Genomic DNA, 25193 nt, shown 5'->3' on the forward strand with positions numbered 1-25193 from the left:
ATTAATATATATATATATATATTATATATATAATAGTCATATGATTAAGGTGGTGTTGTGTAGTGTGTGTGTGTGTGTGCATCCATCTGTGCATGCGTATTATGTGGGATACTACTGTCAAACTAGTGAATCAAAATCATAAGTCATAACCTTTGTATGCCCACATTGAGACAAGTGCTCTCTATCTTCCCTGACAATTTGAAACAGTATCACCTCATTGAGGGCAGTTGTGGTAAAACAGTGGACAGAGGAAAGGAGAGGGGAAGAAAAACCTGGAAGAGACTAAAGGAAAAAGTGACAGTGGTAATCTCTAAAAGTCTGCAGAAGTCCTAAAACCAAATTTTTAAATTAAAATTCTCTCCATTCTGTCACATACATAACAGGCGCATGATGCTTTTGTGTAAAAGCCAAAATCAGCCGAGAGTAAGCATTTACTGTATGTAGGTGAGTATAGTTCTGGCTTTAGAGGAAAAAGCTGCAATTCACTTTGCATTTCAGATTGCCCGACCAAGAAAAGGCAGCTAAAGGAGAAAAAGAATGTATTTCCCAAATGGGAGCGTGGCAGGGAGGGAGGGAGAGAGAAAAAGAGCGAGAGAGAGAAGAAATACAGTAACAGACAAAGATGGAGACTTCTAGGAAGAGTGACAGACTGCAAACAAAAGTAACTGCAGATTGCTGCCCTGATTCTGGAACAGATATGACATATTGTTTGTGTGGATTAATAGTGCATGTTAAGGCCAACAAGTTTTGAGACCGTTCTTAATTATTGTATATATGTATATGTGTGTGTGTGTGTGTGTGTGTGTGTGTGTGTGTGGTGTTAACTGTCTGACAAAGCTACTTTTGGACTGGACACTAATGGTAGCTGTCAGAGTCTGGACTACAGCAAATGTCTGCATTGCCATGAACAACACTGAAAATGAAAGTGATTCAGAGGGGAATTTAAAAGCAAAGGCGTACCAACACAGTTAGCCAAGTACTTTTTTACTGTTGTCATTTTGCATGGTTTGAGATAAAGCCAATAAAAACCCTTCATCCAAAGTTGACAGCCAGATGTTTTACCTTGTTGACTTTTAGATGTCAAGGTTTTAATTCTCAACAGATCACTGGTGGTCAGGGATGTGTGGACAAGGCAGGCACCTCACACTAGAACATACAGACTTAATGCAGTTATCCTCTCTAGACAAAATACTAGCTCAGGCAAAACAATCCATTTAAAAAAACAAATCTATGAACATATGCGTGGACACACTCACTCAATGACCCCATGCACGACTGCCAGAGCTACACAAACCAAACTCCTATGCAGTATACAATGATATTTTCCAAGACCCCTTGAAGTGGAATTACACAATGGTCATTTAAGTTTGGTTGCAATTATAAAATGCAGGTTTGACATAATTTTCAAGGGAAGCAAAGAAAAGCAGTATTGAAAAGAACTGTTTAAAATGGCTGATTATTTGTTTAGGCAGAAATGTCCCTGGGCAAAAGCTGAAAGATTTGTCTTATACCAAGGAATGCAGGAAAACTTTGCCTCTACATCACACAAAAACATTTTTAAGTGGCCACATGGTTGTGTTTTCTACAGACAACGGCCTTGCTTCCCAACAAATTCCATGAAATCTGAAAAAATGTGCTTGTACTTTTGAAAATAAATAAGCCCATTTACCCGAGAGGTCTGAGTAATACTTTGAACATTGTTTAAACAATGGCAGAGCCACACGCCCCTGCACTGCAAGCTAGTACAAGCAACAAAAGTTAGTGACACTTTATTGGCCATGACCTCACGTAACCCTCATGAGTCAATCACAACAACACGCTGTGGCGTTGGACCGTCACACCCTACTCCTGTCATGCACTGACTGAGGCGGATTGTGTTTGTGTAATGTGTACGAGTGAATAAACTTTGGCTTTTGTCGGGCAAGTGATGAAGCTGCTGTTAAAAAATGTATGACAGGTTGAGTGACATCAGAAGTTTTCTAAGAGCATGTTCCAACAGCCACCAGGCTACTGAAAACTCGGTTGTGTGAGATGTAAGGGGTCAACAGACAGTGAAGGCTTCTGCTGCTGTCGAGTTGCTTGGAAGCAGAAGTCTAACAGACTTCAAACTAGGCTACATAAGTCCTCTTATGAGGCAGCAGCACAAAAAGTTCGAAGAGCCACCGTGATGTGGTACCGCTCGCTCCCCATGAACGTCCATCATTATGGTTATCATCAATCCATGTGCTGCATTAATCAAACAAATTCAACACAGTGCAGGTGAGACAGAGGACAAGACGAATATGAAACTTACCTACTTTTCTAACTATCTAAGAATCCAGAACTGGACTTTGACAAAAGAAAAAAAAAAGAAACGGATTTCAGATTAGATGTTGAGTGATACAGTACATTATTGAGCTTAAAATGGCAAGATCAGTCTTTATATGCAACTGTAGTCACTTTTTATAAAGAGTACGGTTAGGGATTCCCGGTGTGTAAAATGTTTCCATTATTAAAAATGAAATGTACTCCAACATACACAAACTAAAATGCACTTAGTAGAGTGCATATCGCTGCCAGGTGTGTCTCTCTTTCCCAACCCAAATAAGGAAGAGTTGAAAACGTTAAGGCCATGAAATACCGCCACGTCAAAACTGCCATCCCAATGTTCTATGTACAGCACACCACCACACTGGCGGAGGCTGTAGGCGCCACTGTCATATTTCCAGCCTCCCATAACAGCTCTACAGTCAAGATGGTCATGACAATTAAAACATGAATGGATTCATCTTGTATCGTGCCTAACTTTAGTTGATCATAACATATCAGGTATATAAAATGTGGTCCGCAACAGACTGGGTAAGGCTTGTTTTTAGCCTAGCCTAGATTGCAGGAAATGCCTTTTGCTACTGAAACAGCCAATGACGGTATAAAACAGAGCCGTGAACAAAATAGGTTTTACAAAACTTATGAGTCACCACGAGAGGTCCTTGAACATACAGTCATAACATGACATGACAAAATAATTAGTTGCGGACCGACAAACAGAGATGCACGCAGACACGCACATGACCAAATGCATGAGCCCAAGGGTTTACGCCTGGCTAATAAAAAAAGTCATAAAAGTTATAAAAAGTTGATAGTTCCTTACTTGGGGAATAAAAAGTAATGTAAGCCCTAATTCAGAACATCTTTGTAGCCCATCATCCCAAATGGAATATTTTACTTTATTGAAGAAAAAAAAAATAAAACCTTGTTCCTTCAGTAATGTTTACTAAATATGTGAAGACACAAGAGCATTTGGAACATGGTGTTTTACTTTACTTCAACAAATGCACACAATATCAGATTGAGAAAGGGGATTTTCACAACTAGGTGCCAATAACAGAAACAGGTCCCATATTTTCTCCACATGACAAGAATCACTGTGTGCATGGAATAGAAACCCACGGGGAGAGTGAATATGACCCGATGTGGAAAAACAGTTGCAGTTCACTGGATTTTTATGAGGTTCGCATCTAATTACGATGGTACAAAAAAAAAAATGGTAAGCTTAAGTTCCAGTCTGGATTCATGAAGTTTGGTTGCCAAGCTGACACAGAGCCGTGGGCAGTGAGACTTGTTGCTGTATCGTTGCCACAGCAGCAGCAAAGAGCAGCAGAGCTCCTGTGAAGGCCAACTCCATCATCTTCTTCAAGTGGAAAGAATCTCTCCCCTCCCTGTGACAGGCTGCCAGCTCAACCCCAGCGTTTTCTTCATCCCTGGACGCCACTAACTCTTTAAAGCTCAAACGCTTTCTGACTTGCTAAAGCATACAATAAAAGAGACGTACAGTATACTGTGAAGGCATATTAAAGTGACAAAACCAACTGGGGGGGTTCTCATATGACTAAATCTATATGTTTTTAAGGAATTAACATAAAACATTGTGTTTAATTTTTGTTTAAGGTCTTCTAAAGAGAATACACAAACTGTCCTCATTACCAAGAGAGTCCCTGCAGTAGCTGATAGATCGGAGGATTGACTGGATCCACAGAGGGGATGTGCTGAGTGTGTGTTAAACACGAGTAAGGCTTCTCTGATGGGGAACCTGGCCGGGCCACTGGCCAAGCCAGACAGCAAAGCAGTAGTCCATCCCATCAATCACGCATACAACTGGCCTCTCTGTACTGGATTTTTCATGCTGGAGTCTTTCCAAAACTCCATCGACCACAGCTTTCACCATTTCTAAGTAAAGGGGCACTTGGGAGAGTGCAGACCTCCGCCAACCCCAATAGTCCAGGCTTCAATGTTATTCAAATCTGCAAGCGCAACCACCGCATATGTCTGGAAAACTATTTGAATTATGTCATCATCTTAGCTGTGCATTTATTATGTACTTCTAAATTGGAAATAATGATGAAACGGAACTAAAATGAGGAACATGACAGCTTGTTATTTTTTGTTAGAAAAACTGTGTGTTCACAAGGAAGACATTTTTCTTACACACGGGGAAATAATTCATGAAACCACTGTCCCTGAGTGCTCCATAGCGACTGCTTTCTGTATGAAGTCCGAGCAACTACATGTGTAGGCCACCCCAGAGGATTACTGGTACCCGTGAATGTGGTTTGTTGATATGGAGTCATCAGATTTTTACAATTGGATATGTATTGTCACTATTGTACGGCCATCTACTGGATTTTAAGATGCATGGCATTTATCTCACAATGTCAACAAAAGTGAAACATCATTTTTGTTTTTGCCTTGTGATTTGGATCTGCTCCAAAACTGAATGTTTTTTTTTCTTTTGGCCCAAGCTGCACCCCTCCACCAAGTTTCTAGAGTAGGGTTGTTTTTCCATAATCTTTTGAGGAGGGAACGATGCTTTCTGTGTTTGTGTGTATGTGTGTGTGTAAATAAAGATGAGAATAAAGCGTGAGAATAGGTGTCTGGGTGTATTTCTCCCGCACTGTGTGTTGCCACTGACTCTGCATTTAACCAAAGTGCAAATTGACAAACTGACAAATGATCTGGCCTTAGTACTCACATGGAAACAGATAGACCATTGTGAAAAAGATCCCCACCCAAAAGCAGCTGGACTGATGGCCGGGAATCAAAAATCCACTTTGAAACGTTTATTGTCCACATTAGCAATATTTACAAGCAGAGAGAACGAAGTCGAGAGAGAAAGAGAGAGAGGATAGTCAGAGGAGATACACAGGGGGAGGACCATAACTTGGGCCTTCTCATTTAATGGACCATTTTATAGGAGGTCAAGAGATCAGGCTTGTCCTGTTGTGTGTGTGTGTGTGTGTGTGTGTGTGTGTGTTAGCATTTTATTTCCAGCTTTTATGTATGTCTATGTGCATGAAGATGTGTTGAACGCAAAATGTGCAACTGATTCCCCCGTCCTATTCCACCTTTCTAACCTGTCTAACACACACACACACACACACACACACACACACACACACAACACACACACACACACACACACACAACACACACACACACACACACACACACACACACACACACACACACACACACACACACACACACACACACCACACCAACACACACAAACATTTTGGATGCCGCTCTGAGTGCTTTAATAAGAGAAGGCATGGGTAGATGAGGGGTCAGAGTCTGTGATACATCAGCAGCATTTTCCCAATCCTCTTAGTGCCCAGTACTCTGACTCTAACTACTCACCAGTAGGTAAAATATAAATGTCTTAACCTCACTATACCAGAAATAGAAGATGTTATAATCTGGAAAAGATCAGATTAGGGACTCATTGAAATACTTGCAATACCTTTAAGGTCAGACATTTGAAAATCAGTCCAATGTGTTTTTCCTTTGAGTGAAAATATCAATATCAACCTCTTTTACTTCTAACACTGACATAAAATGCAAACCCTAACCCCAAATAAGTTATTATTATTTGTATCAGTCTCCACTACTTGTAAGGACTAACTTCTCAAAAATGTCCAACATATTTCACTCAAGTGGTTTTGCACGGAGAAAAGTACATGGAGGAACACACACACACACCACACACACACACACACACACACACACACACACACACACAAACACACACACACACACAACACACACACACACACACACACACACACACACACACACACACACACAACACACACATCACACACACACACACACACACACACCGCGCTCGTGCACACACTAAGAACTAAAATGAATAATTGTAGAGGGACATTAGTTTTATTAGTCCATGGACGTCATATCAGAAAATGCATCATTTAACAAAGTTTCCTTCTGTTAAGCTTTTTCTTACAGTCAAGGTCAGTTTTTTGTATACTCAGTGTGTGTCTGCCAGACTTTGAAAGTGTCCTGCCTTTTAACAACAACGGATCAAATGTTTTAAGTTACACATTTATTTAAAGATCTAATCAGTTATACTTCTCTTCCTCTTCTTTCCACTGACTTGCCCTGACACACTGTATAGGCAGGGGCTTGCAGGTGTTGCTGATCAGAGCCAAGAACTTTAATGGCTGCTGATATTTCTAAATAGACAGAGCGGGACCATCTTTATATATTTTCTAGGAATTCTCCATACTCCTAGTTCCCCCCCCCCCCTCCCCCCTATTTCTTAAAAATCAGAGAGAAGAGCGGTGTAGCATTTTAACGCGGAGGGATCTAAAGACTGAAAAACTGTGATGTCCTAAAACATTGACTTTCCTGCCTCCCGCTTGTATTCTACAACCCTAACCTTTTTGATGTTGCCTTTCTTTAAATAATTTCCTGTACTGAAGTTGCATTGTTAAAATTATATGACAATCTTCTCTGCTTTTAATGTTTTAGTTGTTTTTAACTCCTCCTTAATGTTTAATTTCTTATACTGCACTGTAACATTTATTCTTGTATATTAGCACTTATTTTTAACTGCTTTAATTTTTTATGTAAAGCACTTTGAGTTGCCTTGCTGCTGGAATGTGCTATTCAAATAAAGCTGCCTTGCCTTAACAATTTTTCTGGTTCACTATGCCAAAAACTCCTCCTCTCACTCATCCACACAGGTTCCACGTAGAAACGGCTGTTCATTAATGCTCTATTATTGATTCTTCAAGATCGTCTGAGGTTATATTACAGACTGGTTATGGAGCTCATGTCCACAATCACTAAGCTGAGTCAGTGCCAAGTTATGGAGTCTGCACGAACACACGACCACTGCATGGATCAACAAAGTTAATAGCTGTAGACTACTCCCTCCTGATGGAAATGCAATTAATCTTTAAGCCAAAAGGCACCAAGGGCGTCCAGTAAAGTTTGTAATTTGGAGAGGGATCCAGATGGGTTTGTCAAAATCAATCTGAATAGGAACTTATTTTGTAAACTGACTTGCCCACCTGGAACATTCTAATACATCGGGCCTGTCTCCCAACATCTGTTAAGAATAAAGTGGCCACCTTGTTTGCTCGAAAAAGTAGACAACAAGACAGGTGACATCATTATGTTGATATTTGTCTTGAGGGTTGTATTAAAGCATTCTGGATATATTTCTTATTTCCTTCTGTTTAATAATGTTAAACTGACAACTATTAATACAATAGTCATAATACCTGACTAAGACCATAGGGTGACCATACGTCATTTTGAACAGTCCCAAATTATCAGCAGTTGTCCCGAATCCTGATATCCTGTCCTGTTTGTCCCAACAACTAGACTAAACCTGAGTTTTGATTAGTTATAGCCTAATAAAACATTAAATACTGATCATTATAAAACTAAAATGCTTGTGTTACCCACATTTGAGCATTGTTAAGTCCATATAACCTACATGAATTATGGCTGTTGGAGATTTTTTAAAGCTGTGTACTGTAGCGCCGGAAATTGATAAACAACTACGCAGAGTGACTAGGCATATGCCGTTGTTAAATTAAAACATTTACAGAGGGTAATTACTGTAAATCATTCAACGTTGACATGAAGCCCGGTATCCGAGGACCTGGGGAACATCCATTCAAAACGTGAAAATACCTGTGGATCATTGCTTCCTTACGAGATCCAAATTTACAAATATAAAATATATAAAGCTGTCTTTGTGCATGCAGGCGTGAGCACACACGTGATAAAATATATTTCTGCACTTGTGGATGTTTAACTCTTCTTATGTACCTTGGAAAGCCTGCCACATAATGCCGTTGAACACTCAGTAATCCATTTCTCTTATCTGGGACAAACACATAGCTGCCCGGTCTATATTCAAGCTAGGCTTTTTCAACCCTGTAAATGTCAACAGGACACCCGCTCAAGTCCGCATAGTTACCATGATAACAGAGCACTTGACAGCCACCATGCACAATTGGATGTTGTGGTCGGACAGAAATGATCTCATGCTGTCACTGGCAGACAGGTAGACAGGCTGGCCGGGTGATATACAGTATGTGTGATAGTGTACAAGGTATATGTGAAAGGAGAAGGTAAATACATAAATGGATGTGAGATTAAAAAAAATGAGCTTGATGGAATAGGATGTGTGCAGATAATGATAAAGAAATGATGTGGAGAAAGATGACAGGAATTGGAAGAAGAGCAAAACAGAAATGCATTAAGAGAGAGAAAGAAGTTTTCTAGGTGTGTTAGAAACTTCAGCAATCAAATAGCTAGCGGAAGGGTAAAGTCAGGGGAAAGAAAGAGGGATATAGAGGTAGAAAGTGAGAGATGGCTAGTATGCTATCTGTGGGCATAAGTCTCAGGGCAACAAAAGGGCAGGCAGGCGAAGGGGAACTGAATCCTGGTCTGCTTGTCTCCTCAAATGGCCTCTAGGGACTGTGTGAAATGGCCCTTTTCTTCTTGGTCCTATTCAGCCCTAAACCCCATCTACATGACAAACAGTGTCACTTTGAAGCTGCTTGTGTCATCTCTGCCTATCTGTCACTCACTCCTGACCTTTTGCTCCCGCCTCTCATCTTTCTTCTTTTTTCTTTCCACAGTAATTCCCTTTTTTGTCATCATCTCCCTTTCACACTCTATCCCTTCCATTTATCTGCCTCTGTGCTCAAAACAAGTCTTTGGATCTGAGAAAAATGGCGAGGACGTTTTAGCACTTCTGCGTTATATAGTTTGAGGTGTACTAATTAAACAAAAGCCATATCAATTAAGACATCTGTGTTACTGGTTACATAATACTTCAGTTATCTAATAACTTTGGACCTGCTTTACTTTGGTGACATATTTAATACTGGAAACAAATGTTCTTATAGGCAAAAACATTAGTGAACACTCAGATATTATGTGACAGATAGGTGAACAAATACATATATATGTGTTTATGTGTACATATTTTAACTTTATTAGTGATGAGTGATGACCCCACTCTGAGCAATAATCATCCTACCTGGTTGAAGCGCTCCAACCTCTCCTTGACTTCCGCCAGTGTAGGGTTCGGGCTGCGAACTTTGACCTCTGGGTTTTGCCTCTGGGCGTGCAGACCATTTCCTACAACTCTGCCAGTGTAGCTGTGAGAGGAAAAAAAAGGTAGAGTCAGATATTTAGAGAAGGAAATGGGCAATATAGGTGTTGAATAGTTCCAGTTCCAGTGATCCAGTTAGTTGTAATAAGACTGACAAGACGTGTTGGATTTAAAAAACACCAGCCATGTTATGTAGCTCTGCAGAAATTCTTTCAGGAAGACCTAACTTTTAGTCAGTGAACTCCTAAAGCAATTCAGCTGTTATCCTAACAAATGTACTTTTTTGCTGTGTATAACGGTCGCATATGTACAACTAGTCTCTCCGGATTTAAATGTCGCTCTGCATGAATTCTTTCCTGCTTTAATCAATGTTCTCTTCCTAAATGGAATCAGCTGGTGGAGGCGTTCACCTTCATGCTTAACCAATCAGCAAACTGCAAGGGCCAATCCCAGAGTCACGACCCTGCTTTTAAAAATCTGTTTCTCCCCTTTCTATTCAGCTGTCGTTGCAGGCAAAGAGTGCAACCCTCCACCCCCCCTTCCACCTCCAGTCATCTACTCCAGCTGACCGGTCCGGAGCCTCCTTTTGGTCGGGTCTTCGGGCTCCTTTGTTACCACCACTGGTGTCTAGATTCCATCGGGGGGCAGATGGTTCTCTATATAGATATACAAAATATTCGTGTAGCGATAGAGCCCAATCGCTAAGACTTTGTACATTTTATTGAGCTGTACACTAAACCTCATTTGCATCTCTGCAAACATGTCTCTCCTGATTGAACTGGTGTTATCTTGCTTAATTCTGCTTGTTAATGTGCAGTACTGTGTGTTTTTGTTATTCAGCGATTCTTTATTGCGTGTAACAATGTGTAATTATTCTATACACAGGAACACAGTGGAATTACACATCTTGGACTTTACTGAGTTAGGCTTTAAAAATAAGCTTTTGCTTTTACTGTCAATTTAACTAAACACCAAACCCATGTTTCTGTTTGGGTTTTAGTTTACTTTATCATGTAGTCCATCAATTCATTTCAAGGTCTGCCAACTGTGCCGCAGCATTTCTTCAACATAAACTAAAAACCATTTGGGCCTCATTTGTCAAAGAAAAAACACAGAGCACGTTGCACGAAAAAACATTAAAAGCTCCATTATGCAATCATTTGTGCATCAAATGTGGTCAAAACATCACTTAAAGTAGATTTTATGTTCTTCTGTGATTGAAAATATTTTAAATGAAAATATGACTGAGCACAGCCTTGTAAAAATTAAATTGAGAGGCATGGTGAGCTGGACCCTTTAATCCCTGGCATGCTCCGTGGGCCTGCAGCTCGGGGGGGATTATAGCTGTTGATTCTGTCAGAGCTGTTGTTGAGCTGATGTCAGGGAGGCTAACATTTCTAGCAGCTGCCTGATATAGAGGGGAAGTGTTTCATTTCAGTATAATAGACACAAACGTTGTTTTGGCTGAAATAACAGCGTATCATGACACATCAAAGCACAAATAAGGCCCCCTGTAAAAATTGACTTAAACACTTTGTTACGTTTAAAAACGATTACAAATGGTTGAAAACAGTGAGATGACGGGTACAGTTATTAGGTTAAAACACGCATTTGCAGACTACACGCACAGCATCCACACCACCAGGAAACACACACAACACACACACACACACACACACACACACACATAATTTCTGTCTTGTCTTATTATTGGTAGTCTGTTTTCCTGTCTTATTTTAGTAGCCTGGTGTTCTGCCATGTCTTGGCTACTTGTGAGTGTGTCATTTTCGGTCTTGTTTTATGTTCTGTTTCCTGTTTTATTGTGATAGTTTGGTTTTCTGTGCTGTCTTGTCTAGTTTTACTTCCTGTGTTTTCCCACCCTTGTGATTACCTGATGTTTTCCACCTGTGTCCCAGCCCTTGTGTCACCTTCCTCTTGTTACATCGTTACCCTGTGTGTTTAGCCTTTGTGTTCCCCTTGTCATGTCTCAGATCATTGTGTGTGTTTCGTCTTCAGTTTGTAGTCCTGTATGTTAGTATTGTGTTTCTATTTATTGACTTGGACTTTATTTTTGATTACCTTTTTTCCTGCCTTTTCCAGGACTCCTTTGGTTTTGTATGTTTTTATGTTTTATTAAATCATCAAATCTTCCTCTGCTTCTGTCTCTGCATTTCGGGTCCGCCATTCACTGACCTAACAATTATTCTCTATTAAAGGTCAATGATTTATCAACAGTTAATTATAAAATAGAGTGACTAACAATTTAACTGGAAATAATACTGAACCTAATCCATTACATTAGGCTACAGTAAAGAAATCATACAGATTAACTGGCCAATAACTAATTTGTTTATAACCTATAAGCTGATTCACTAACCATACCAACTAGTACGGTTGCAACGCGTTACTGGTAGAATAGTGATTAGTGAGTTAAAAAACAGAGAAGCTACTTACTCCTGATTTTAAGGAAATAAGACAACAGCCTGTCATATAGAAGTGCTGACACACTATAGCAGGGGTCTCAAACTCAACTTACTTGGGGGCCGCTGGAAGTAGAGTCTGGGTTTGGCTGGGCCGCATCAAGTATTCCAAAAAAACAACAACTAGATCCTCCAAACAGGGCGCGGAACTGCCGGTGCTTTAAGCCCCTAGATCTGATATGGTTGGTGAATTTCACAACAAAGACATCACATTGTCAAACCTCAGGCATTTGCCGCTAAGAGTACTTAGCTAGCTTGACAACCGTTACGCCGCTGTCAGGAGACTACTACGGTAGCCCATAAGTGACATGCGCAATGAGAAAACGTTTCAGAACGCGCGGGCCGCACTAACACTTAACTTTGATGTCAAGTAGGGGGCCACAAAATATCATCCCACGGGCCGCAATTGGCCCCCGGGCCGCGAGTTTGAGACCCATGCACTATAGGCTTTAGAAGTTCATCGTTACCAAGAAAGTGAAAGTACATTAATAATACAGAAAGGCTGTTAATATTGGAAAATACTCACCTTCAAACTCTTTTTCACACTTAGGCTGCTACAGACATCTACAGTACACAGACATTCACTCATCCCCCTCCTAGTTCAGGCTCATCTCAAATATCAAGACTCCCTTAGGGTAAAAAATAAACTGTAAAAGTAACTAATTTGTATCTGTGATCATATCCTTTTGGTCACTACCTAAAGCTCACAAAGGCCCCGTATTGTAAAAAGTGCATTTCTATGGTTTTGTAAAATGTTCATCCCAGAGAAATACACACAGCCAGTATACAGCCATCACGAGGCGTCAAGACTTACGTATGTGTATTATGTCATAACTTTTCTATAAATGTAAAGGAAGTGTTGCTACAGTGCAGTTACAGTAATTCCCCGGCTGCAACGATGATGCAGAGACGCAGAGAGCGCAATGGCGGAAAGCCCGTAAATGAGACCAATCAGAGCAGACTGGGCTTTTTTGGGCGGGGTTTTAAAGAAACAGGTGCCAAAACAGAACGTTTAACACAGAGGGTGTGGAAAGTTATATTCAGAGAGATAGATAGAGATAGATAGATAGAGATATAAAAAAGATTTGTTTTTGAGCATTTACTACTACAACGTTTTACCGCACAGTAATTAAACTGTTAACCAAATTAATTTGAGAATGATATGTTGATGCTAATCGTCCATGCGTGGACTATCAGCATTAGCATAAACAGCATTGGAGAGGAATGACATGTACTGTCATCAAATCAATTGATGCTTCCATAGGCAGTAAAAGGCTGATAAAGTGATTATGGATGGTGTATGTGTGTACGAATGTGTTTATATGGATGTGCTTAGGGGTAGGTGATTTTGTCTTTGGTTGTTCACGGACACACTTGTACATATGCATGTGAATATGTGCGGGGGCAATCATAAAAGTGCTGAATTTGAGAGTCTCTGGCCTTGGGATCTAAGCAATCTCTTAATAAGGTCTGTGCTCCCTCAACTTGCTGAAACAGCGCTTTGCAGATCGAGCCCATAAAAATGCAAACATTTCTCACTAACCCTCTGCCGCTACACATTACTTTACAGCCCCTTCTTGTTTATTTTCTCTTCCTCCTTCAATTGCTTGTTACACTTTAGTGAATTTGCAAAGTGGATACCTCCCTACTTCAACCCCACAGCTACACCACAGCGCACATGCACAAACCACGCACACGCACGCACAGCACGCAACAGCACGCACACGCACGCACGCACGCACGCACGCACACACACACACACACACACACACACACACACACACACACACACACACACACACACACACACACACACACACACACACACACAACACACACACACACACACACACACACACACCTGTCTACTTTGACAATTGAAGCTCTTAATTGCCGGCGGCTCTGAATCTTCTCTTGTCAAGATGGAAACAATCGATAGCTTTTGGACTTTCAACTTTCCCCCCTCTGACATAAATGACAAATTGATGTATAAAACAGCTCCCTAAGCATTGGCTGAAAGTGGGGGGGCCTATGTGTTTAGAAACATATGCGTGGCTGTCTTCAGGCTTGGCTTGGGATAACAGTGTTGGCGCGGAAATGAGCTCATCAGATGGGATGCTAATGAAAGGGAAGTGTCAGGATGAGTTGGCAGTGAGTTTGGCCTGGAACATTTCATCGCAGGGCGTGTTTGATATCATGGAGAGGAAGTGACAACTGACACAGCAGGACATCCCAGAGCCGATTACCTGATAGACAATCAGGGCTGTAAATTTCTGGACGGATCAGATGTTATGAGATTCCTGCCAATGGCAATAATTTACTGTTTGAAAATAGTTCTTACTGAAGGCTCATGTCACAATGAATTAAAGTGTGATTGGAAACATAGAGCTAAAAAGTGCACAGGAAAATTGAAAGACTGTACCACCTGAATGATATCTCTTGCTAATAAATGAATAACAGCATTCTGCAATCTGCAGTCTGTGCTCTCCTCTGGTGGTCTCAAACTGTCAATCTCAACAAACATTCAAACTGACTACCTATGCATGTATGGCTTCTGAGTCATAGCTGACACTCCTTTCTATAGAATTGACTCATTTCTTGTGAATGCCCAATGGATGCACTGTCCTAAAGGCAGCTTTGTCTGTTCTCGTCTTTCTCTCTGCCTGGAGCACAGACTAGCACTGACCTCCACTCCCCCATGCTGACCCCAAACTGAACTGTCTTGATCTTTTTCAAGCCTGCAGGAACGATAGCCTGTTGTAAGGCAGAAAACTGAAATTAAATATTCATATTTCAAGGTGTACAGAGAGATAACAGTAACAAACACATGCAAATTTTGAGCGCACTCATGTGTCTGACATTTCGGTGTGTATGGTGTAAACAAAGCAGGCAACAACATAAATAATAAGAAGGATGTATAAACATTTGATGAACGGTATAGAGAAAGGTAGCCATAGCCAGCTGCCACAAGTAAAGCAGATTGCTGTTTTCTTTCATCTCTGCTCAGTTCTTGACGGATCACTGAGGTCTGGCTGGAAGGTTTAATGAGCCCACAACCCTCACACTCACCAGGGATTCAATGAGCTCGATGTTTTGTGTATACAGTATGTGTGTGTCTGTCTTTAACTTCAGGACAGGGTTAGAGCCTGACTGATGAGGCCGATATCGACACGAATATTTGGTTATTTAAAAATCCAATAGCCTGGTATATTGGCCAATTTACTGTATATTTAAAAAAGAAATCCCAAAATCTGCGTTCCGCGTCTGCGTTACGAAACATAAACAGATTTCCTCAACATTAGTTATTTGTAGTTATTTATGAGTTCTTACTAATTTAATATGACAATTCATTTCATTATCACAGAACAGCGGAACATCAAAATGTATTAAAGTTCTGATGAATAAAATGTATAAAAATACAAACTTAAGATATGAAACTTAAAATCCTTTGAACAAAAACACTTTTACAAAAAAAACAGTGTTGCCAACAGTTGTAGAGCGCCCTCTGGTGGACAAACTATGCAAAGCTAAAGCTCATAACATGGTTGACAGTCCGTTTTTATTTTTTTTAATATTCATTTATCAGAATTATTTATTTGTCATTATAAAAGATTCTGATAAATTTATTTTTAAAAATCAGCCATTATAAATGGCGATACCAATAGATTGGGAAATGGCTATTATCCATATATTAGTTGGGCTCTACTCAGGGTTCATCTTTGCATTACCTCACACATTTTTTGTGTGACATTTGACAGAGTACTTTGCACCTTTATGGGTGGTCATTTTTTTGTTCAAACATAACACAACAAACAACTAAAAGCTAGACTGAATATGTCTTATTCTTCCCAACATATATTATATATCATACATCATATTCATACTAGTATTTTGCGTTTCTACTAGAACATGTTTACATGCTTTTAACACTTTTTCATACTTCCCATTGCTGCTGCACCTGTATTCACTCACTGTCTCTATAAGCCCCCCTAAGAAAAAGCCCAGTCTGCTCTGATTGGTCAGCATTTCCGGATCTCCAGAGTCTCCGCATCTGTGCTCTGCATAGACTGTCAAAGATAAGTGATGGAGTTTCGAGGTCTAAAAAAAGTAAAGCCAATGTGAAAGTGCCTTAAACCTGCATTCATTTTCATTTCAAGCAGGGGGGTGACTCAACTGGTTGCAGTTGACCCTACTTCTCATTTGACTTATTACTACCACAGTAAACATTTTCATAACAGGTTTATTGCAATTGCAAGTAAACTGTTTATCTTTGCTTCAGTAATTTGTATCAATAATCATCTTGTACTAGCTCAAAAGCAGGCCATTTCATTAAAATCCTCAAGTGTATTAGATCGATGCCCTGATGGAGTGTATCAACAGGATAATATCCATGAATAATGTAAAACTATATTGAGCAATTGAGTATAATTTCTGAAGCTATTAAATTCAACCTTGCAGACACTAATATTCTTTCCCAGTGGCAGCATGTAAAGCCAGGTCCTTTGGATCCTTGATTCTGCATGTTACAGTGACATTATGAGGAGATAACATAAGGAGAAAAAAAGTAGTAGTCTGCCAGAAAAGTACTGTACTGTAAGTCCAATGGTATGTTAAATTGTGCTAGGAAGGCAAACACACCTCTGTTATCCAGTAAGAAAATGATAGACAAGGACTAAACTGTTGAGTGTGAGTCCACAGACAAGTTACATTACAATTAAAAAAGCATTTAGAAACAAAAAAGGGTCATCTGTGCCATGAAATTGAACTGAACTACTAGTGATAAATAATGAAGCCATGATGAATTTCCTGTCATCATACTAACCACACAATATGGGACCTTTAACCATATAAATTATGTGAGAGTCAGATTCACAGATTTCCATAGCTATTAATAGTTAATTTCCTTTTAACAATGTAATCCTTAAAAAATACAGTGTAATACTGAATGATTTATATTAGTTTGATTAATTGGACTAAAGCTTATTCTGCATATCCTAAATCTTAGACATGAAATATGTGCTTGCCTCTTTGGCGGTCACATGCCCACATGTCAACTGATTTAGATAAATGATTCCTCTGAAACAAACATCAGGCTGAATCACGGCAAACTGAGGAGGGGGAAATTCGCAATGAGTAATGATTAGACTTAGATTTTGTTGCTGTGGGTGGTACTACTTTATCTGAGGAGGACATTGGATTAGAGCTGGTGGTACTGCTGTCAGGATGAACTGCAAATTGTTTTTTGTTGGTTCATCATGATTAATAAAGCCTCTCTCCAGCCCCCCGGCTGTTGTGGATTTACAAGGTTGAACATGTGTTCAGTCCTGCGATTGATACACTGTATCTGTATCTGTATGGGGGAGGCAGTCCGTAGGAAGGTGAGTTGGTAACTGCAGGGTCACGGGTTCAAGTCCCCATTCGGACCAAAGTACGGAGTGTGGACTGGTAGCTGGAGCAATGGGCACTGCCAAGGTGCTCTTGAGCAAGGCATCAAACCCCCCTCAACTGCTGCCTTGCTCTTATGCAAGGCATCAAACCCCACTCAACCGCTCAGGGCACTGGCAGCCCACTCACTCTGACATTGCTCCATTAGTGCATGTGTAGGTCCTGTATTTTAGGCCTGTGTGTAATAAGAACAGAGTGTAAATTGTATCATACCAGCCGTAGTTTTTAAAGATGTCATCTTTGAGGCTTTTATTGTTGTCACAATTACACTTTGTCTGTTCCACCAAACAACAACACATAGAGTCTAACCTGCGGAGATGAACTAATGAGGCTTAGCGTAAGATCATTCAGGAAGACATTTTCTCTCACTCTCTCCCAATCTAGTCAGCTGACTCTGGGCATTCACTTTTTCATTTAAAACCAACCAGGTGTTGCCACGATCTCCGTGAGCTATTGCGGTGCTGCATTCAATCTTGAAATCTGTTCTCCTCTCTATTGCTGTCAGTTGTCATTTCAGGCAAAATTGATGCATCCATCCTTCACTCCATTAACCTCCTGTTGACATCAGTCCCAGCACCCAGGGTTCCTTCATCATCAGAAGCCCGCTTCACATAAACTACCACCCAGATCTGCAGGCTCCTTCTTCATCCCTTCTTCATCACCACCAGTGTGTAGACTCCATCGGGGGGGATATTCCTGTACATCCACAGCCTCTATACCCCTTAATAATGTAACGTCAATGCAGTCTAATTGCCAAAGACACTTACAAATCAACCTATTTTATCAAGTGACATAAGTCTACATAAGATGAAAACATACCATTAACCATAACAATAAGCCAACATATGTAACATATAGCATTACAACTTTGTCTGTCTGGAACGAGAGGACCTGAAGTCACGAGTGAGGCGAGTAGTGAGGGTAGGGGAGGGGTTGAGTAGACGCTTGTAGCCAGCTAACTTTACGAGCAGGGCTTGGACATGCTGAAATACTCTGAGCAGGAGGTTTTGTTCTGAAAGGCCAGAATGTTCTCACACACTGGGTGCCATTAGCAGCCATCCACTGTACTAACACTAAGCTCATGAACAGGCAACTGGTCAAAAGCCACTTTGCAAACATTTATTCACCGTGACATGTGCACATAATGTCCCTTGGACAGTAAACAAGAACATGTGCAAACACATACAGTAGAAATGTTTTGCAAGCCTATGCCCCTAACTGCAATGTGAACATACACACACAGAACACTCAGACTTACCACAACCCCTTGTGGTAAGTCTGAGTTTATGGTAGGTTCCCAACAATATACACAATAAAATTATAAATTCCAAACATCAAGCTATATACAAAATTAAGCACAATTGTTGGCTTAGAGAACACGTCCAAACTGCAGTGTGAGTAAGTAAGTAAGTAAACTTTATTTATATAGCACCTTCAAAGACAAGAAGGGTCAAAAAGTGCTTTACAATAAAAACAAAGAAAACAGCAACACATAAAATACTAAGGCATATTGCTAGTTAAAAGCTTGTCTAAAAAGATGTATCTTCAGGTGTTTTTTTAAAGGTTTCCACAGAATCCAAAGCTCTCAAAGCTAAAGAGAGAGAGTTCCAGAGCCTTGGAGCCACCACAGAAAAAGCACGATCACCTCTGGTTTTAAAACGTGTTGTGGGGACAGTTAAAAGGTCTTGACCTGAAGACCTCAGAGAGCGACCAGAAGTGTGGGCGTGCAATAGATCCTGGATGTAAGCGGGAGCTTGACCATGCAAGGCTCTATAAGTAGTGATTAAAATTTTAAAATGCACTCTAAAACCTAATGGTAGCCAATCAAGAGCCTTAAGCACCGGAGTAATGTGCAATCTCCTGCTGGTCTTAGACAAAAGTCTTGCCGCTGCATTCTGTACAACTTGCAATTTGTCCAAGGATGATTTGTTTAAACAAGTGTACAGTACATTGCAATAAACTAAACGTGAAGAAATGTAAGCATGTGTGACTAGAGGTTGCTGAGCTTCAAAGACAACTGTAACTGAGAGGAAATACTCAGATCATAAAATGTGAAAGAAGAAACAGCAGGCAAATCAGGAGAGGGCAACTGCAGGGGCGAGGGCTAGGTCAACTATTCTTCTGTTTTTCCCCTCCACCTATTATTTTGCGTCCTTCAATCTCCACGAGTCCTCCAAGAGGCCAAGTCTTCAGTTCAAGTCATCGTTCTTCCTCTGGATTTCTCTGCCCTCTACCACAAACTCCATTATATCCCGCTTTCCCTCTCATTGTTCTCATTGCTGTCTTTTGTAACCCAGCTGGTTACCACATGAGCACGCTGAACGCCACCAGTAGCTGCAGTTTCCTTGGAAGTCCCAGCAGTACCCGGCACATGCACTCTTGGCTTAATTTTACTCACTCTCTATTCACAACCGCTCTGGGTTTTTCCTCTCTTTATCGCTCTCCTCCTATCTTTTGACCTCACCTCTTCCTAGTTCCAGCTGGCAGCTTGGGGATTTGGAAAATAAATAGTTCTATGGCCAGTATTGTCCCAGTGAGACAGCGACCTAATGGATTTTGAGAAACATTACAACACTGTGGATGGATAACCAGGCCGACTAGTGCCACCACTAGGAAAACCAAAGTTACAGTTTAAATAAGATTTCTGATTTCCATTGCCCAAAGTGGAGCATAGTCAAGGGAGCCGTGTGATTTTGTAGACCTGGCCAGTAGCCCAGTGGGCCCTCTGACATGCTTCTCAGCAGCCTGGCCAGCTTCTTTAGTCACACTATATAGGCAGAGTCAGCGAGGGTCAGAAACACAAAGTAGCACAGGCACAGCTGTGATGCTGGCAACTCCAAAAAAGATCTGAACCCAGCCATCTCATCTCGCTTTGAGGTTAGTTGGAAACCATGTTGATGATTTCATACTGACTAGATGCTCCTTGTTGTTGTACATGTTTGGGAAGTCTGCATGACTAATCTCTGCATGACTCAGATGAGATAATGTGGAACGCTTTAAACTTATTAAACATGTTTTGCCTACATACTCATTCAAGCTTGGGTCATCAAACTGTGTCCTTCTTTTGATGGGAATGCTGATGTCAAAAGATTGCATGGAACAGTATTGTATCAGGAGCGTATGTTTTCCTTCAAAAAAAAAAAAATATATATATAGAACACGTTCTGAAAAAATAAAATCATTTGTTTGTTTTGTTTTTCTAATCTCATATCCTGTTAATCATCTTGTGACCTCCTTGGCGCTTTTGCCCCCCTGCCGTAGTTTGGGAGCCGCCGACCTAGAGTAATTGCAGTAAGTGCAGAGGACATGTCCTTTTACTATAAATGACGGTGCTCCACACTCAAACACAGTCCACAGGCTGTTTCTAACTCCAGTTACACTAACTGCAGGGTTGTGTCATTTTAGCTGAGATGAAACATGTTTCTCCGGGACGTTTATGTTAATGAATCTTTACAGTTTTTGTCTTTGACTTCACCTGAGGCACGACACCTGTGCTGAGCTGGCTGCGTATCTGTCTTTGTGGCTGTGGACCAGTGAAATATGGCTGTTTATGGCTGTGTGGTTGGGTTGGAATTACACACCACTATGTTGGTCTCAACTGCTTTGCCACTTCTTAAGAGTCCCAGGGTGATTTCACCAAGACCAGGCTGGTTTATTGAGTGGTTGCACTGTAACATCTATATGGTTGAAGGTCCAATGGCTCAAATTACTCATGGCTATTACGCACTGAAAGTCTGTCCTCTACAGTGCAATAAAAAGTGTTACTGCACTCATGAATGGCTCCCTTTAATGCTGTATGTTTGTTTTCTATATCCTTTTTTTAAAGCTATCATATACACATATGTGGGCTTTATTTTATATTATTATTATATTTTTTATTTTTTAAGATCAGGTCGAGTATCCTCTCAATATTTCTCCTCCATCCTGTTTTCAATTTGCCAACACATATCTCTTTGACTGAGTAATCCTGAGGGATATATAGCATTCATACACAGTCATTACCTTTTAAATTGTGTCATGCACATTTCCTTCTTTGTAAAGTGACTAAAGCTCCACATGTTGAAGCAAAGCAGCCTGTTTTGCTTCTCTTTGTGTTTGTTTGTGTAACCAGCGTGGTAGCTGTTGACTGGATGCGTTATATCAGATTGTTGGGTGGATGGAGATGAAAGCTGACCCCAGTGCCCTATGAGCCAGTAGACCATGGTCTGGTGGAGATGTGGCTCACTGCCAATAGCAGGCTGAAGATCTCTTAAGAATTGGGATTTCCAAAATTCTCAAGAGTGTTCTCATTTAGGAGGTTTTTGGAAGATTTGGTTTTGGGCGTGCACTGCTAACCAAGGTGACTTACACTTCCTGGATATATCAAGCCTAAACGTTTAAATTCAGAAGTCCTTGTTTGTGGTAGCAAACAAGCCCAGCTGCCAGCTACCTCAACATGTTGTTTTATGGGCTCAGCCCAGGTCTGGTCCTGTCTTGGTATGCTCACGAGGTCATTGTGACCAGGGCCAACACTGAGAAGAGCCAGGGACCCTGGATAGAGACTGAGCAAGGGAGGGCAGTGAATTATAAAAGAAACAAACAGAGATAGAGGAAATGATCTATGACTAGACATAGCAATTCACTTAGCATGCGCATACACTTAGAGGTAATCACACACTGTGATTACCTTGTACCCAGGAGGCGTTTGATACTCATCAGTGGTGCTACTCTACCCGTCTATTTCTATTTCTGTCTGCAGGCTAGGGTGATGTCTACAATATCTGGACAATATCTAGTTTGGCTCATCATTAGCCCATTATAGGCCTACACACAGCCAAGCATGTTTCATTTCAATGCTACTCCAGGCTAATGAACAAGTATTGATTTATCTAACAATCACAGCAACAGCAAAAAGCTGAATTAATTTGGTGTAAGTGACTTACTCTTGCCAACAAACTGCTCTAGCACCCGCTTCCTTCCTCACATTCTTTCTCTCTCTCTCTCTCTTACTCTCTTCCTCTCATCCCTGTAGCAGTGTAAACAAATCCTGACTAGCTAATCAAAAGCTGCAGCAGTGTGTATACTCTCCAACTATGAAGCCATCAGATCAAACATGTACTCTCTGTACTTAGTTCTGCCTTCAAACACTGACGTTATGATAAAAGGATAAGATACTTCCTCAGGCAGAACAAATACATGTATGTCTTTAATTGGACTACATTTTATCATTATATAGTGGGACACGATCAATACCTTCAGACTGGTTGCTGGTTTGACAAGGAAGCAAAATATGCTTCCACACTGCACCCATGTGGCCAATATTGTGTACTGAAAGCCATCTGCATCATAGGGACATTCTGAGTGTGAGTTTTAAGACTGGGCTGAGAATCTGATAATGCCTTCAAGTGCAACATATGGCTCTCAAAAGGGATCTTTGAGATATTAGTCTCAAACAAACCTTCCAAATTAAAAAGCTGCGATCACTAAGCCTCCCTGATAATCACAATCTTGGATTTATCATCTTTGCGCATCACATATATTGAAACTCATTGCAATTCAGGGTGGAAATAGACTTTTTTTAGCAATTTGGTTTTATTCAACTAAATCTCATTCACCTAAATTCAAATCCGGTCGCTTAAAACACCTTTTAGTAAAACTGTTATGTAGTCAGACAGTGGTCTAATATTTTTCACGAAAAAGATGCAATGCTGAACTTTCTATCTCACATCATACAGTAAAGACCAAGGAATGTCAGCTGGTGATAAAAAATTGCTGTGTTCACCAAAAAAATAAAACTTAAAGATACAATGGTGCTTGTAAGTTTATGAACCCATGCAAAAGTTGACTAAAAAGACTAATAAATAAATCATCTTTTTAGAAATTAATTTGAATGCCTTCATTAGAAAATTAGGAAAAATCCAACCTTTAAGGACACCTATTTTCTTTGTGAATGAATATTGTATTGTGAATAAAAAAAGGTTCTTCCTTGAAATACAGGGGGCATAAGTATGCACACCCCTATGTTAAATTCCCATAGAGGCAAGCAGACTTTTGTTATTAAAGGCCAGTTATGTCATGGATCCAGGATACTATGCATCCTAATAGAGTTCCCTTGGCCTTTGGAATTAAAATAGTCCCATATCATCACATACCCTTCACCGTACATAGAGATTGGCATGGGATATTTTCCATAAAATCATCTCTCAATGCAAATCAGACCAGCTATTAGTCTAACTGAAATAAAACCATGCCAATCTCTATGTATGGTGAAGGGTATGTGATGCTATGGGGTTATTTTAATTCCAAAGGCCAAGGGAACTTTATCAGGATGCATAGTATCCTGGATCCATGAAACAACTGCCCTTTAAAAAATAAAAATCTGCCTGCCTCTATGGGAATTTAACATAGGGGTGTGTATACTTATGCCCCTCTATTTTACAGAAGAACATTTATTTATTTACTTATTTATACATTATTTATTCACAAAGAAAATAGGTGTCCTCAAAGGTTAGATTTTTCCTAATTTTCTAATGAAGGCATTCAAGTTAATTTCTAAAAAGATGATTTTTTTTATTCCTCCATTTAGTCAACTTTAGCATGGGTTCATAAACTTATGAGCACCACTTATTCTCAAAAGATGGCGATGTCCATTGTCTGAAGTTTATTGTAAATTTGCAGATATGCTGAGCCTCCATTACACCAAGTCATGAAAATGAAACCATTAAAATTGTAATTCACAACCTTAATCTTCAGCTAATTAATGCACTTTAATCACAGGAAGTGAGGGAGAGCCGCTACCCACGCTGCCCCTCCACAACTACAAATCAATGTGACTGCTTGGTTACATGAAAGTTAAACCAATTACAAAATGACGAGCTTCAATTTGTCTGACTCTAGTGCTAGAGACAGAGAAAGAAACATACAATATGGCTAAAGCGCCTAAAGGTTTATATCCAAGCTTTAGTAGGTGGCCCTTACATAGTTTACAGCTGTAATTGGCCTGTGGTTTGCTTTGAGGATGTTCCCAGGCCTGACTGTCCCGACTGTGACTGTCACTGGGTGTAACTGTTCCCCACCTCTCAGTGTCGCCTGCTCCCATGTACCAGTAGACGTACTGCAGGCTGACTCAACAGACCACACAGACTTCTGGGAAAAGACTATGCAGCTCCATTAGATTGGAGGAACAAGATCAAGTCATGTCCGCCGTGCCCACACCTGCACATCACATGCAGACAAGCATAAATTTCCAGACAAATTTTTCTCATCTGCATATGCCCCCACACACTCACATTCTCCTTGCTGTAGTCCTCACAAACATGCTAAATAGTGTCTTCTGTGTATGTTAATATAAATATAATTGAGAAAATGTCACAAGTTAGAAGAGGATGGGAAATTTTCTGCCACTCTTTACAATAATTGTGGTTGTTAGAGCTAAATTTAATTAGATTGCACAGCTGCCCCGGGTATTCATTAGAAACTAGTAATGGTTAACCTGTTAAGATTCAAGGCCAGAGGAGGCTGCCTGGGCCTGCCTTGCTGTATATATAGTAGTGATACAATGCTATCATCAAGTGTCTACTTATCTTTTTTTCCCAGCATGAATGTAGCTTTCCATGTTTGAGAATTACCAAATCTACAGCACGTTACAACTATAGCACAAACAAGTTATTACAATTCACAGATTTCCATCCAACACCAGTACAGACAGTTTCTCTAGTCTTTGTATAACGTAAAGTATCAATTTCACAGAATTGCACTAATTTCTCAATTTTATAACCTCATAACTTCTTGTGTAAATTGATTAAGCATTTACCTACTTTATTGAAATGGACTTCCCAGTAGGTGGCAGCATTGGCCAATTTCAA

General features: G+C 40.3%; 1 protein-coding gene across 3 annotated transcripts in view; it reads right to left on the reverse strand.

Moving 5' to 3' along the window:
- gpc5c (glypican 5c) overlaps window positions 1-25193 on the reverse strand; it is a 139414-nt gene that overhangs the window by 48872 nt on the left and 65349 nt on the right. For all 3 annotated transcript variants that reach the window (XM_032531535.1, XM_032531534.1, XM_032531533.1), the window contains one exon: window positions 9350-9470. In XM_032531535.1, the coding sequence (XP_032387426.1) occupies window positions 9350-9470 (121 nt within the window). The remainder of the gene's footprint in view (window positions 1-9349; window positions 9471-25193) is intronic.

The sequence above is a fragment of the Etheostoma spectabile genome, chromosome 12 (assembly GCF_008692095.1).
Source record: "Etheostoma spectabile isolate EspeVRDwgs_2016 chromosome 12, UIUC_Espe_1.0, whole genome shotgun sequence".
NCBI classification, from domain to species: Eukaryota; Metazoa; Chordata; class Actinopteri; order Perciformes; family Percidae; genus Etheostoma; species Etheostoma spectabile.